This window comes from Ipomoea nil, unplaced genomic scaffold (genome assembly GCF_001879475.1).
Source record: "Ipomoea nil cultivar Tokyo-kokei standard unplaced genomic scaffold, Asagao_1.1 scaffold0164, whole genome shotgun sequence".
Taxonomy (NCBI): domain Eukaryota; kingdom Viridiplantae; phylum Streptophyta; class Magnoliopsida; order Solanales; family Convolvulaceae; genus Ipomoea; species Ipomoea nil.
The window spans coordinates 200,286-216,668 of NW_017616592.1; the positions used below are offsets into that span (position 1 = coordinate 200,286).

The window sequence follows — 16,383 nt, forward strand, 5'->3', positions numbered from 1 at the left end:
CGCTCGGGACTTGGGGGCTGAATATATCCGGGCTCAGACCGATTCTGCACTAGTGGTCGGGCAGGTCTTGGGTGATTATGAAGTTAATGGAGAGCGGTTACAGGCCAACCGGGACCTCGCCATGGAGAAGCTCACTATATTCCAGGGATACACCGTTCGGCATGTTCCACGACTAGACAATGCTGATGCCGATATCCTGTCTAAGTTGGCGCAAGACGCCCCGGAACACATGTCCAAGATCGCTCGGATTTTAATGATCCCGAGACATAGCATTCACCGGTTACCGGTCGCACCCATCCAACCGTCGGAGGAAACTTGGATTTCGGATCTTATGGAATATCTCCAGCAAAGTCGGTTACCAGATGACCCTCAGCGCGCCCGGAAGGCCAAGTTAAGAACTCCAAGGTTTCAGGTTCAAGAAGGCCGTTTGTATAGGCGGTCGTATGGAGGCCCGCTCATGCGCTGTTTGACTTCGGTTGAAGCAGATTTGGTGATGAAGGAATTGCACTCGTGCATCTGCTCGTCGCATCAAGGAGGCCGGTCACTCGTTCGCCGTATTATGGTGATCGGGTACTATTGGCCTTCTATCCAGCTTGATTGTGAAAAGCTCGCAAGAGGGTGCGAAACATGTCAGTTATTTGCTCGGACGCCTGGACGACCGGCCACCTTCTATCAGCCGGTCACGACTGCAATTCCTTTTGCTCGTTGGCGGTGGACATTTTGGGACCTTTCCCGCAACTATCCGGTCGGAAACGTTTTGTCATCGTGGCCATAGACTATTTTTTCAAGTGGATCGAGGCCGAGTCCTTAGCCACGATCACTTCCTAGCAGTGCGCTAGGTTTCTATGGTGCAATGTTATTTCCCAGTTCGGCGTACCCGTTCATCTCATCAGCGACAACGGTCGGCAGTTCGTAAGCAGTACTTTCAGAATTTTCTTGCAACGATCGGGACAACATCCATCCGATCGTCAGTGGCTTACCCTCAGGGCAATGGTCAAGCCGAGAACGCTAACCGTACAATCTTGGAAGGCTTGAAGAAGAAGTTGCACTCGGCCGATCGCAGCTGGGCTGATGAACTCCCATATGTTCTTTGGACGTACCGCACGACCCCGAGGGAGGCAACGTTGGAGACGCCATTTGCCTTAGTTTACGATGCTGAAGCTCGGCTACCGATCGAGGCGTGGATCCCGACCGCCAGGGAGCGATCCTACAATGCCGAAGAAAATGAACACTCCATGGCCGTAGATCTGGACGGGGTCGAGGAAAAGAGAGAGATTGCCGCTCGGCGTATGGCTGAGTATCAGAAGAGAGTTAAGAGCTCAAAGGACGTCCAGGTCAACCCTCGCTACTTTCAAGTGGGAGATTACGTTCTACGGTGTCGAGAGGCGAGCAAGCCGTTGGAAGGGGGCAAATTAGCTCAGAATTGGTAAGGCCCCTATGTTGTCACAGCTGTCATGCACCCGGGAACTTACCGGTTGGAGACAACGACCGGAAGACTGATCAAGGGTACGTGGAATTCGGAAAACCTTGTTTTATTCAGACATTAGTCTGGTTATGTAATTGTAGATGGAGTAGGGGCTCGACCTGCGAGTGAGCCCGTTCATCGTTAATTGCTTCTGTAAATGTTGTAAATATTTAACCGTTTGCGTGTGAGAATTATTAATGTATCTACGATCGGTGATTGCTCGACTGTTTGCACACGGCGGCCCGATCGGTTTATTCCTATCGCTTAAGTACGAAGTAGGTTAGTTTAGATCTGCTTCAGAAAATGGTCTTGCTCCTGCAACGCCCGACCGAGACTCAGCATCAACGAACAAGAGGGGTGACAGACCCACGACCATAATGTTGTTTAAACTTACCCGATTAAACCGGGGTCAGATTTCAATCATAACTGGTCAAGGTACACACCTCTGCCTCGGTCCCGACCGATAGGGGTATACACCTAATTGGCTCTAATAGCCATCTACATCTTAGCCGGACGAATTCTAACGACCGGCTCTATATGCTCATCTTCGGCGGACACTCGGGTCACGCCATCGATCGGGGATGGCAGAGCTACACCAAAATATCTCCGATCAGCTTAACTTCTCTCCACTGTCGCACTCACTCGTCCCTTGTGTGCGCCACAGTGTGGGGGCTAAGGTGGAGGCCAAATGGTCGGGCAAGTCCCGAACGAAAAGGCCAACAAATCATCAAGAGGCTAATAGGCCAAAGGTCGAGTAAGGGATGACCAAGAAGCAATTAAATAAAAATGCAAAAACCGAGCAGACGAAGTTTGGCAAAAGACTTTTATTAAATAATAAAAGGTGCCCGGTACAAAGCGGGACCGGGCTCCCGACGGAGTCCACTTACAAAAAACCAAAAAACAAAATTACACGGTCGGCAACTACACGACCTTGTACCCATCCTTCACGGCCCCGTTGGGATGGGCTGCATCCTCTTCAGTTGGCTCGGTGAAGGGCGCCGGGCCGGGGTCGCCAACCTCATCCGGGAGGGTCGACAACACAGACTTCAAGTCGTCGCCCTCGAAGACCTCCTCCATGTTGGATCGGGTCTCCTCCCGCATAGTTCGTTGCCCGAACTTGAAGGCCCAATGCCCGAACTGCCAGATAAGGTCATCCCCGACCTTGGTCTTCATCAGTTCCTTGAGGAACTTCTCACCGGACGGCTCATCACGGCAAAGAAATTTCGCAAGGTCCCCAAGGTTCCCAAATCGGGCCTTGAGGTCGGACACTTCCTTCAGGGATGCCCCGGCCGCCTTCTCCGTAATGACCAAAGCCTTCTCGGTCGACTTCAGCTTGTCTTGGAGCTCGGTGATCTCCTTCCCACGCCGACCGACGACCTTCTTCAGAGCGGTGGCCTCGTTGGCCAGCATCGCTTGGCGTTGAAGGTGTTGGATCGATCGGGATAGCTGCAAGAACAGAACGAGTTAGCTCGATCAACTATAGTTGGCGAAATAAGCATGATGATCGATTTTTACCTCGACCAGCTCCTGACCGCTTCACTCGGCCACTTGTGCAGGCGTCATCTTGCTGATGTCCTCCTTGATCGGTCGGAGGCTGCCTATACGGGCGAGGATGGAGTCGTCGCCCATGATAGCCCCGCTCGGGGGGCTATTTTGCTTTCTTCGGCGCTTGAGTGCGCCCCCCTCGTCCGTGTCCGCCACGGTCTCCTCTCCTTCCCTTTGTGGCCGACCGTCCGGGCGACCAGGACATCAGTCGTCGTGTCCTCGATCACGACCCCTTCAGCCGTTGTAATCGTGGAAGCGCCCAAGGGGCGACCGCTCGGGATAGCCTCACCCTCAGCTTCCTTATTGTCGGATGATCCGGCATCATCCTTCTTCTTTCCGAGCGCTATTTTGGATCGGGAGGCTCGCGGTGCATTGCCCGACGGGAAGTTGCGTCAAGGACCCATATCTGCAAAAGATCACACGGTTAAAGCAAGCAAATTACAATTTCAATCGGGAAAGTTAGATAGGTGTTAGACCTTTCGTGGTCGGTTTGGCCCGAGTAACCGCTATCGCTATCGATACGCCCGTTGGTCGGGTTTTGTACTTCTCCTCCAGGTCGTATTGAGGTGGCGGCAGTCGGGCAGCCTCATAGCTTTCCCTCGACCGAAAAATCTTGTATTCATGGATCTCACTAGAGATCCGAAAGACTGCATCCCGGAGAGCCTTGGTCTCGACCGGATGGACTTGTTTCGTATAATGCGTAGACCAGGTCCGGTCGACCGGGAGGATCCATGGGTCGTATTCAACCGAGAAGATGCGGTTCTTCCATCCATGGTTGTTCCCAGGCAGGTTGTCGATCGTACATAGATCAGGTCGGGACTGTATCATTAAAAAACCGCCCCCGTACTTCGCTGCTAAGGTCTTGACCTGGTAGATGAAGTTGAAAAGCTCCATCGAGCAGGCAACCTCATGCCGAGCGCATATTTGAGGAAAACACGCCAGGATTCGGTGGGCGTTCAGGCATATCTGCGCGGGTAATACCCGGTAATAGCCCAAGAACGCGGTCAAGAGTCCGGAGAGAGGGAAAGTGATCGGGGCCATCAGGGAATCATAGTGCATCTCGATCCACTTTCCCTGGTGGCGTTCCATTATATTGCCTAAGGAACGCCGCGTGTCGAATCGAACTCGACCGCTCAGCCTTTCGGCGATCCTCGCCGCTTCACCGATCGTCAGCAAGCATTCTTGCTGCTCGACACTTTCACTGTTAAGGAAAACGAGCTCTGGTCTGACGGTTGGTACGGCCGGCTCTTCCTCCATTGGCTCGGGCGTGACTTCCCGATCGTGGGCAGGAGTAGAAGCCCCGGGGTCATCCCCTATCGTTCGGATGGGCGTTTCCCTAACGTCCTCGACCGGGTTTCGCGGTCATTTGTCGAGGTACCGCTGTTGCTCTCGCTGCCGCTGCTCGAGCTGTCTGAATCAGTTGACCCCGAGGAGCTCTCTGAGCTAGAGGAGCTTTGGCGTTCGGGGGTCTTGTTCGGACGTTGAACGACCTCGACGACTTCAGGCGACGATGCCTCAATTTCTATCTCTTCATTGAGTTGCTCGACCGCATCATCACAGTCCGGGCCCGAGATGTTTTAGCTTTCAAAGTCTGACATGTCCCCTTCATAAAGGAGACGGTCGTTTCAGCGTTGGGGGTCGTTTTATTTCGGTCGGGGTTAATGAGTTACGGGGGTCGTTGGTACAAAGAAAGTAAAAGAAGAGTTAAAAGGAGATACAAGGAGGGACAAGAGAAACTTACCGATTGGTTGGTCTTAGTTGAGAAAGTTGGAAGTTGGAAGCTGCTTGCTCGATCGATGCCTCGGTTGATTCGCTCGGGATGCTCCGACTGATACTTGCAGAGTGGTAAAAGTTCAAATGAACCTCAGAAGCGCCTATTTATAGGAAAAATTTGGGCGGGAAAACGGCCCACTTGCGCGACGCGACCGTTACAGACTCCGAGGCGCGCAGAAGCCGACACGTGGCACGACAAGCGACAGCTGTCTAGTCGGGATGGCAGGCCGAGTGATTGGACTTTTTCATCCCTTCCCGTTTTTTCCCGAGCGGTCAAAAAGGCCCGAGCTGGGGGGGCTTTTGGTAGGATATATCCCGACCGACATGGCTCGATTTGTCTTGTTCTTTGTGCAGGTTTGACAGGTCGGATATTCTTATAAGAAGACGGTCGGACCCGACCGATAGTCTTCCCGACCGAGCACCCTCCTCACCCGATTAGCTATCCTTGTTAAGGATCTCGAGAAGAGGCACGTGGCAGCGTTACACGTTGACAGAGAAGGCTTACAGGATGGTGACGCGTGGATGCTACGTGGGTTACATGCCGGCTGGCCGGAACTGTGTCTTCGGCCTAACGGCTATAAGTACTCACGGCAGCTATAGTGTGAGGGACTTTTGGAACGATCGATAGACTATCTACAGAGCTGCCCGACCACAGTCAGTCGGCCCTCGGAATAGTCATTTAGATTGTATTAGGTTCTTTCTTGATCAATAAAAGCCTTTATTTGTTTTGGCTTGATCTTGTTTGGTATCTTGACCGCATTACGTGGAATTTATACTATCAATGTGGATGTGGAGGTTAGCATAACAAATGACAGAATGTGGCGTATGACATGCTTTTAATAGTACTTTTAGTTTAGTTTCTAAATATATAAATTTAGTATATTAATACTAAATTTAATATTATGAAAAATTGAATTAAAAATAATTTCAATCAAAGCCTCATTAACCGAACTACGACACATAAAATGAGACAGAGGTAGTAAAAAATTTTAAAAACAAAAATAAAAAATAAAAAATAAAAACAGTTGAAAAAATGTAGAAAAAACGAAAATAAAACATAAAATGAAAAATATTTTCCATCACTTCACACTTAACAGTCTTTAAAAAATGTAATTTATAAAACAGAGTTCACTTAACAAGTGAGATACACTATAGCCAAGGCTAGGAAAAATCCTGCACAGTTTCTGATTTGAAGCAGAAAGACTACATTAAGTGTAACTATGAATAAGGTAATCACAGCAAGAAAACAAAAGACTACAAGTATTTTGGTGAAAAAATAACATGTTAAGTAACAAGACTACAAGCTCAACATCGTTCTTCAAATGCAATTTACTATAATGGCAAAAAAGTAGAAATTTTTGACACCCTTTCTTGTTTCAAGTAGTGGTCATAACCAAAACTATGATCCACAGTTCTCTTATACTCTTTATCTTTGTTCCTGCTAGCATCAACGCGGGGTTGAGACTGCATGTTAGAACCCATTTTTGTCTCTATATTCTTGTGTTTGTCCTTTTTTGATTCCCTATTTTTGTGTTTGTGTTTTTTATGCTTCTCCTCCCTATCTTCACCTTTCAAATTTGACCCACCAGAAGCCCTTTTCTTTGTCTAGTGACACAAAGCCAGCAATTGTTAAAACTAATCAGATATCAACCACAGAAGATCAAAGGCAGAGGTTGAATATTTCTTACATAAGGCAGGTCGGTAGAAGTTGCTTCTCGCAGCTGAAAAGCATCCATGAGAACATCCAACTGAAAAGGATGCAGCGGTTTGTGTCCGCATCCCACACTAGTGGAATTTTGGAACAGCTGATCAAGTTCCATTCCTTCTCCTTTCCTAATTTCTGTCTCTCCCACAACATTGTGAAGGTACTGAGTCTTGGAAATTGATGACGGTAGTGACCTCTTGCAGAAAAATTCATGATGCCGCTCAAGTTTATAATAATTTAGAAGATCAATTGAACCTCCTAGCTCTCTAGGCCCTGAAAACTCGATTTATAGCTTTATGAGTCAACAAGGAGAAGTTTCTCCTATGACAAACTATCTAATTCACTCGGTCTACAAAACAAAAATAAATAAACCACTTTTAAAGTAATAAATCTTTCCGTAACGGACCCCTGAAGGAAATTTTCTTTCACAATTTCGTAACATAGTATCAAGCTTTGTCAAAGCTCACATGCACATGTGGAATGCGGAATGTGTATCATAGCACATCCAATTAGAAGTTAATTCCTTCTTCCATAACCATATATTTACATCCAAAAAAATCAAACTAATATTGAATATTTGAAATTATTAATGAGGAATTAATGTATAATTAGATCTTTATGAGTATAAGGTCGTATAAATATATACTTATGCTGATACTGCTTTTAAGAAATGAGGCAAAATTGCACTTCACCAATAATCATTACAGTTAGTCTAATTCAAGGAATTGGTCCCTCAGCCAAGGAAATCGTCACACTCCTAATTAAACCCACTTATTTCATCTTTTCTACTGAAAGAGGATATTATCTGTTGATGTAAGAAGTGAAAAGATGTCATCCTACAACTTCAAAAGCTAGCAGCAAAGTCTGACAGGAACTGGCTCAGATGAATGATGTTTTAGAATGTTCTTAGCTCTTTACATCAGAGGCTTTAAGGTTAGAGAGTGATATTAGTTAATGTGGGTATTTTTTGTGGGAGGGCCCTTCAATACCTAGAATTCAAAATTGCATTTATTTTTTACATGGTCAAATGACTGTTTATAAATTCCTCACATTCTGGAAACCACTTTTATTGACTAATATCACATGACAGCAAAAGATCACAAAATAGTCAAAACTAATAAAAAATAGTAATAAAAAAGCCAAGGAAAAAAGAAAAATACAGAAGAAAGACAGGTAGCAGATGTTAGAGCATCTATGATTAAAAATTTCATCAACTGATCAGCTTTAGATCAGAAGCAATACTGAAGCTCTAATGTCACTTTATCACTGGTTTAAACCTCACGAACCAATCTATCATCGTGAAGCTCTAATCAACAGTGACTAGAAAAGCACAGATTGGCCAAAAAATAAAGTGTAGTAGTACATAATAAGGGAATACTTTTTAGCTAGTAGTAATCAGCTGATAAAGGCGCATAGTTTCATAGGTGACTAACAGCAAAAGAACTGAGGTTTAAACAAAATGCATACTGTTCAAAAAATTAGGATTAAGCAGCATGCCAGCATCTATAATAATGCAAACCGAAACAAAATAAGTGGGAAACATTAGAATATAACTATATAAGACACCCATTAAATAACAGTTTCTGTAACAGCTACAGCAAATTTATTTAGAAAACAAATACAGTTGCATAAAATAAACTTCGCAATGAAGATATTACTACCAAGAAGTCAACAACCATCCAAGAAGCAAACAATCACATAGCAGGTGTGAATAAATATTAAATACATAAATAATTAATTAATATACATACATATTTGTGTATGTATGTGAACTGACTTACCTCTTCCAAATTTTCTACCTTCAGGATCCATTAGAACTATTGTATACTCGTCAACCCTAACAAGTGGAGGAAAAAAAAGAACATTGTAAAAATGATGACATGTAAGCATTAGAAATTGTTTTACAATGATCAACTAAAGCATTAGAAGATGAATCCAATCCAATCCACTTATCACAGATACAGAAGCCCACCCCCTCAAGTCACTTTGTTGTTCGAGATTGAGGAAAACTTGGCAATGTATGGAGTCAATAACAAAGATTAACATAGCAATCTAATATGTAACCAAAATCCCATGAAACTGACAAAAGAACATCTAAGCTACCGAAAGACCAACTCCATATGCTAGTTTTACTAATAACCATACACCAAGCTGCATTAGCACTGCTAGAGTCAAAAGATTCCTTGGTTATTTTTTTTCAGTCTTAGAACCATCTCGCCTTCATTCAGAAAAGCTAAGATTTGTTGTTAAAAGGATTTGAGCAGAAAGGAAATGAAAGTATCAGTGTAGAACAACAAGCATACTATGATTGATTAGAAAGGGAAGTAATGGAAATAATTAGAAGGTGGTGGTGGAGAACTTTGAAATCAACTTTTTTCAGAAACTACCCCTTAACTTTTAATGTACTATACAAACACCTCGCTTCTCCATATACTATTGGACAATCTTTTCTTTCTAAGATTGATTTCTAGGCAAATATGCTAAGCAATGAACATATAAGAACACCAACTAAACCAATTTTACTCTGCCTGCTAGTGCAAATGCAGATATAACGTTAATTCACACAGAAACAAAAATATTATAATGCAGCCTACAATCCAAAGTCCAAACAAGGACATACAAATAAATAAACACTGAATTTCCTCCTTCATCTTTTCTTTGATTCAACTTGACATCTACAAAGTTATAAAATGCTGCACTAGAGATACTCAAATACTCAATCCAAGATTGACACTAAGTATGACTCATAGAGTTCATGAAAACGTTAATTTTCGATGACTTGCTTATTTTTCTTCGTTTTTTTTTTTAATATGAATTCTACAATACCGAAAGAATTTCAATAAATTACACACAAGTGGTTAATAATGAAACGAGTTAGCATGTATTATCGCTAGGTATTAAATATTCAAAGAGTTAATTGAACTGTAATATGATGCAGAGAGAAGAATATATAGCTCGGAGCTAGCACAGTCACCTACCGGCGGGGGATTTGACGGAGGGAATCAAAGCGGCGAGAAGAGCCCCGATTCGATATCTGAAACCCTGACGCCGGAAGTAAACAAAGCAAAGAGGGGAATTATATTACCTTAGGTTATTGCCACTATGACCCCTTGATATGTTGAAAATAATGAAATTTTCTTAATTATTAAACAATTTTTTTGCCCATAAGACCCTACTAATATTTAGGTACGTCAATCGCACTCCGTCTCTGAGTAGGAATTTGATTTGATGGAGAAAATTTTAGGAAATAGGGGCGGGAACAGGAGAGATTTTCACTTTTCATTGGGAACAGAAAGTACCCGCCCTACCTCTCCCCTAAATCCCTAATATCTTTAAAAAAATATATAAATATATTGTATACATATATCAGGACTATGTGGTTTAATAGTATTCGGATTGGATTTCCATTTAAAAGATTATTATGAGTTTGAGTCTCAGTGGAGGCATTATTGGTTTTTTTGTGTTTTTGTGTTTCAATAGATTGAGAAAGTATATGAACAGATACTATACTGTAATAGAGCCAGTAACTTTCAAAATATATATATATATATTGTATACATACACTCATACATCGTTTTTTCATGAAATGCCTATTTTGGTTATATGAATTAATTATAAATTGTTTAAAAATACTTTTAAGTTAAAGATAACAAGATGAGGCATATTTTTAAAAAACAAATTAAAAAATAATAATAATTTTAGATAGGGCCTTGATTAGAGATGACAATTTTAATTCACCGGAAACCACCCCCCTCCCCCTCCCCCGCCCATGGGTCGGGTTTTTGTGTGATAGTAGTGGTGGGTTGGGGTGGGTCTTAAAGAAGTAAACTCGTGGTGGTCGGGTTAGATTCAGGTTCTATGTATAAAGTTCGCTTAGAACCCCACTCGACCCACAATGTGTGTGTGTGTGTATATATATATATATATATATATATATATATATATATATATATATATATATATATTTAGGTTCTCGTGCGGGTGAGGGCTTCAGGTGCGGTTGTGCGGTTTAATCTGAGCCATTCATCTCGCTTTAATCAACGTTCAGGATTATCAAAGTTTTTAAAAAAACGCGGTGGCAATTTTGTAATTTTTGCATCTAAGTCAAAATTAAGGTGAGCGGATCTGTGATTAATGTGCATGAGTTATATATATATATATATATATATATATATATATATATATATATATATATATTATTTATTCATTTATTTATATATTATACATCTACATCTACATCTATACATATACATACCATTCTAATAAGAGTCAATAATGTTTTTTTTTTAGAACAAAAGCTTAATGCATTAAATCAGAACTGAGAATGTCCACAAGAGTCAATAATGTTAGGCCCTTAACTAGAACAAAAAAATGTAGGTGGTATTGTTTCTTAAAATGAATGGTTCATATTATTTTGATTTTAGTATGTTTTTAATGATTTTCCTTATTTACCCTCTATTATATTATTTTCTTCCCTTAAATAACCTAAATTCGGTTAGCATAAACTTTAGTAACAGAATATTCCGTTAACTATTTATTATTTTTTAACTTACTCATTAATTTCTATAAGAAAGATCTTAGGTTCGAATCCGATCCCAATTAGAGTTGGCATAATTGTTAAACATATACTACGAATATGTTAAAATCTATTAAAAAAATTTATAATATAAAATTTAACATAAACTTTGGTCAAATAATTAGTCCGACTAAATAAATAACATTCAAAGTTAAGCATCAAAGATTATAAATCAAGAATTTTAAAAATCATTTGATTTTTATGTAAAAAAAAAAAAAAAAAAAAAAAAAAAAAAAAAAAAAAAAAAAAAAAACCTATGTGGTTAAGTGGCACCATGTTACTCCCCTATGTGGGAGGTTGTGGGTTCGAGCCTCAGCGGAGTCAGCATTGACTCTCTGTATGACTCTTTGTGCTTCAGTAGGTTGAGAAAGTAGTTTATGAATAGATACAGATACTACATTGTAATAGAGTCTGTATAACACTAAAAAAAATAGGTTAAGTTTTTTTTTTCCCCGTATAATTAATCTTCTTTGCATTATTGGTATGACTTAGGTCGTTATGGTATTAATATTTTTTTAATGTATTTTTATAATGGTACAATTGTACATTACTTTACAAATATTATACTATTATTTTTTTTTATCGAACAAAATTGTTCCTACACCATTGTCAGACCTGCGTGACCAAACTACAAAGTTGTTGATCATAAATACAATTACACCTAGACTCTAAAATGGTATGACCATTTTTCAAAGAATTGACAATATTGACATCCCATTGGCTCCAATTAAACAAGTTTTTACACATCAGAATTTTATCAATGCATAAAAACTTCTAAAGAAATTTGTAAGTTAATTTTTACTATATCATTATAACAATATCTATCGTAACTATATATTTTGAATTATTTATTATCACCCTCTATTGACAGGAATTCTAACAATTGTCATTGACAAACTCTCAAAACAATTTGTTTCAACAACGATTATAAATTTAAAAAATCATTGATTTCATTATTTTTGATTAAAAGTATGTACACCATTTTATTACTCTTATTAAATTAAATAAATTAGTAGCTACAAAAAAAAAATACATATGCATTTAATTAATTTAGAATTAGATGTTTATAATGCCTTTATTTAAAAAAATTATTCATTAAAAATTTTAAAAAGAGATATAATTTCATTAGTTATATTATCTTTATTTTCTACAATTCAAAGATTCATTGCCTTCAAATTTATTAATTTATTATATTCACTACATTGTCCATTGTCTTCTTTTTACGTTATCTTGTAATTAAATATCAAAGTTATAATACAAAATATGTTATATATACGGAGTATTTATTTACCAAGTATTATTTTATACAAATATAATAAATATTAATATTTTGTTCAACACTTTCATATGATAACCTACGACACACATCTCACAACGCATGAAACATGTAGGGGAAAAACTACCACTACGGCACTACCAAATATCAATAGGTGCTTGTAAGATAAAGAGTTCATAGTACAACTAAGATCCCATCATATACACAACAAGGCAAATCTAAAACTTCTTACATCATAATCTCATTGCACGATGAATCCATCTATATTACCACCAGTAACCTAATTGCACATGATACACTACCAATAAAAAAAAATAAATAATAAAAAAAAAAGACATGTACTGAAGATGAAGACAATCACAATGCTACCCAAAAGAGAATTAAGAAGAATTAGAAAAATTTAAACCAAAAGTAGTATTTATTTAGACTATCATTTTTAGACTAAGTATTTAGACTAACATTATTACAAAGTTGCAAACATTTATTTTAGTGACAATATAATCAATCTCTCATATATATAATCTTGCATTTATATACTTTAAATTATCAATTTAAATAAACAAATTCAATATTTATTTACCTATGCATGAACATCTCCAATATAATATTGCATTGATATACTTTAAAATACTTGTTTAAAAATAATTATTGGCCATTATTCTATTCGCGCAAAACGCGTAAAAAAAACTAGTATATATAATATAATATAATAAGAGTCAATAAAGTTAAGTCCCTAACGATAACTAAAAAATGTTGGTGTGATTATTTGTTGAAATGAATGGTTCATATTATTTTGATTTTAGTATTTTTAAAAAATTATTTTTACTACTTTACTCTCTACTATATCATTTACTTTTCCTAAATACCCATGTATTCCATCCGTGTAAACTTTAGTAACCGAATATTTCGTTAACTATTTATTATTCTTAACGTACTAATTGATTTTCATAAGGAAAGTCTTGGTTTCGAACCACATCCCAATCAAAATTGACATAATTGTTAAACATATACTATGAATATGTTAGATTGTATTAAAAAAATAAAATATAACATCCAATGTGATTGCTCACTCTCTAGCTAGAGCTTCTTGCTCGTATACTGGTCGGGAGGTGTGGGACACACATATCCCTCATTGTATTTGTGATTTGATTTCACAGTAATAGTTCGCTTTGATGGTTATTTTCAAACAAAATTATAATATAAAATTTAACATGAACTTTGGTCAATTAATTAGAATCATGCATTGGACATGCATTAATTAAACGGTACACCTAATTTACAATATATATTCAACACATATAAGAAATAATGCCTATTATCAATGTCTTTTGAGGGAAGGAGGATTTGGTTATGTTTTAGAAGGTACACTGCGCCAAGGTATTAAAATTGTAGTGAAGCACACCAGGAGACTAGATCAAATCAAGAATTTATTTTTGGCAGAAGTGGCAACAAGAGAAAGCATGAATAACGCCAATTAATAGAAAATAAACTCACAGCCTCACCGCGCGTCCTAAGCTTCCTAGATCCTACGTACTTAAGCACCTAGAGTCCGAACTTAATGTTCTAAAGTCTTAATACCTAGCACTTAGAGAAGTATTCCAAGCTTTCCACATCCTTGCTCTTGTTGTTAGTGGGTAACAAGCTGTCGGACACGATCATAACTAGCAGTTTTTGTTTGGCGGTTAACATCTTCTAAATTGGCCTTGTTGCCGAAGTGAAACCGTCTTCTCTTCCCAACAAATAACCGAGATAATCCTTGTACCCCGTGTCTCGGGTGCTAACCCATGCCTTTCGGTCATAGTCTGACACACCCGTGGCGGTGAATTTTAGGAGTTTAGTCAGGCGGCCCTCAGTGAGCACTATTTCCTTGCCCCGGACTTTGGAGGTGATCTCCAACTTGTCCCCTCGTTTGGTAGCTACCAAATGGCAATAGAATTCCTTTACCAACCCGGGATATGTATCCCCTTTAATCGCGAGGTAGGTATCCAAAAGGCCTTGGAATTTAAGCATATCAACCAACTCCGGAGAGAATTGGTCGGGTTCAAGTGCTTTACCTCCGATCACCGTGTAGTCAGCGTCATTCCACTATGGGACTCGGGCACTGGTGGGCTTCTTCGGCATTGTAGGAATTTAGGAGGTGGCTACGGATGAGGGGTCGGTTTTCTGGCGAGAATTCCGGTGGCTTTTCTGGTGACTTCTCCGGCGAGCACAATGAACGGCGACCGCGGCGGGGCCTCCGCGTACGGTGCATTTACGGTGGTGGTGTGGCGGCCGATTGGTGCTGCGGCGAAGGGGTGGCGGTGTCGCGTGACTGGGCGACGCGGTGGACTGGTGGTGGTGCTGCGGTCGTCCAGGCGGTCGGTGGTGGTTGCGGAGGGCGACGCGGTGGTGGTGGACGGCTAGCGGTCGGCGGTCTGGTGGTGTGTGGGGCGTGACCGGGTTGTTGACGGGTTCTTGGGGAAGGTCTCGGCTGGGGTGGGTGAGAGAGAGAGAAGAAGAAGAGGGAGGAAGAAGGGTTTTGATTTGGGGATTTTGGGTTTTGGGGATTTGGAGGGAGTTAAGAAGGTTGTGTTCCCTTAAGGTTTCAAGAAACAAGTGTGGTTTAATGGTTAAGTGTTTGGTTTTGGAAATGGAAGGTCTAGTGTTTGATTCCTGGTGGTTACCTTTGGTCTTTTAGTGCACTCTTTTTATACATTTGAGGACTTCCTACTTTTTGTTTTACCCGGGGTGGCAAGAGTTCCGATTAGGCTTTCTAGTCGTATCCTTTGGTTTCATCGAATGTTGGTTTCGGGACTCGTAGATTGTAGAAGGCACGAATTTTAATCCTTTAATTAATCCGAGGGGCGGAGTAAGAGGAATTTAAGCTGATTGAACTAATTAACTTTGGCTTTTATTTAAAAGTATGGGAACTCTAAATAACCGAACTAAGTAAGCGATTCTACTAAAAGGTAGTTTACTAGGGTTCATAGTTTATCTATCCTAGACAGAATTCTTCTTCCGAATTCTCTTCCAATTGATTCGTAGGGTCCTCGTCTCCTAGGGCTACATTTTCTACGTCGATCCCAGCTTCGGCTTCGAGGTCGGCTTGGGTACGACTGATGACGAATACCTTTCTAGGTGCCCCGTAGTTCCCTCGATTGCTCGCGTTCCCCTGTTCGACCGTGACCGTGGTCTTCGCACTTGGGGGTTGGGTGCACTGGAAGGCCTTGTGTCCTTCTCCCCCGCAGTTGAAGCACCGTAGGGTGTTCCCGAAACAATCCTTGCCCCTGTGGTCCTTGTTACACCTTCTGCAAAGAAATTGTCTTACGTTGGCTTCGTTGTATCTTATAGGCGGTCCTTGGTTCGGTGGGTTAACCGCTCTTGTGTTAGAGTCGTTCCTGGTTCTCTTTACAGTCGGTCCACCACTTCTGCTATTCCTTTTTCGGATTTGTTCTTGGACTCCCCGTTGTAGAAGTTGGATCCGGTAAAGGTCGGCGGCGCTAGTGTAAGCCTCGTTGAGGGTTTGGGGTCTACTTATGGTCAAGGCCTTCCAAGTTTCAAAATTGAGACCCGCCACAAACTTCTCTATTTTAGTCGTCTCTGTATGCGCCAATTCAGGTGCGAAACGAGCTAGCTCAAGGAATCGTTTGTGGTATTCCATCACCGTGGTCATTCCCTGTTTCAGGTGGAGGAATTCTTCGTACATGGAGGCCCTCACGTGTGCGGGGTAGAACCGTCCCCGTAATCGTGCCTTCAAGGATTCCCAGTTGAATCCCGGTTCTTGCCTACATGCAGGTCCTTCGTGAACCCACCAAAGATCAGCCTCGTGTCTGAAATAAAACGAGGCTAGTTCCACACGGCGTCCCTCTGGGCACTCCACTACCTCGAAGATCTTATCGAATGTTCGGATCCATTCTTCAAGGGTTGTGGGATCTTCTACTCCTGCGAAGATGGGTGGGCGATGGCTCGAGACTTGGCGGGCTACATCTGAGTCCCCGTTTGGTGATGGTGGTCGGTTTTTGTTATGGACTATGGAGGATGGCTTTGCTCAGCGTCTGGGCGAC

At 41.0% G+C, this 16,383-nt stretch overlaps 1 protein-coding gene across 2 annotated transcripts; it reads right to left on the reverse strand.

Annotated features, from left to right (window-relative positions):
- Positions 1–5,945: 5,945 nt before the first annotated feature.
- Positions 5,946–9,681, reverse strand: LOC109174847 (mediator of RNA polymerase II transcription subunit 19a-like). 2 transcript variants are annotated; one of them, XM_019324079.1, is made up of 4 exons: positions 9,441–9,681; positions 8,270–8,325; positions 6,472–6,761; positions 5,946–6,388 (listed from the first exon to the last, which is right to left on the reverse strand). In XM_019324079.1, the coding sequence occupies exons 2-4, from the start codon at positions 8,298–8,300 to the stop codon at positions 6,116–6,118; spliced, it is 594 nt and encodes a 197-aa protein (XP_019179624.1). In that variant the 5' UTR covers positions 8,301–8,325; positions 9,441–9,681; the 3' UTR covers positions 5,946–6,115. The 2 variants fall into 2 exon arrangements, with proteins under 2 accessions (XP_019179624.1, XP_019179622.1); XM_019324077.1 differs by having other exon boundaries at positions 9,467–9,676.
- Between the last annotated feature and the right edge of the window lie 6,702 nt (positions 9,682–16,383).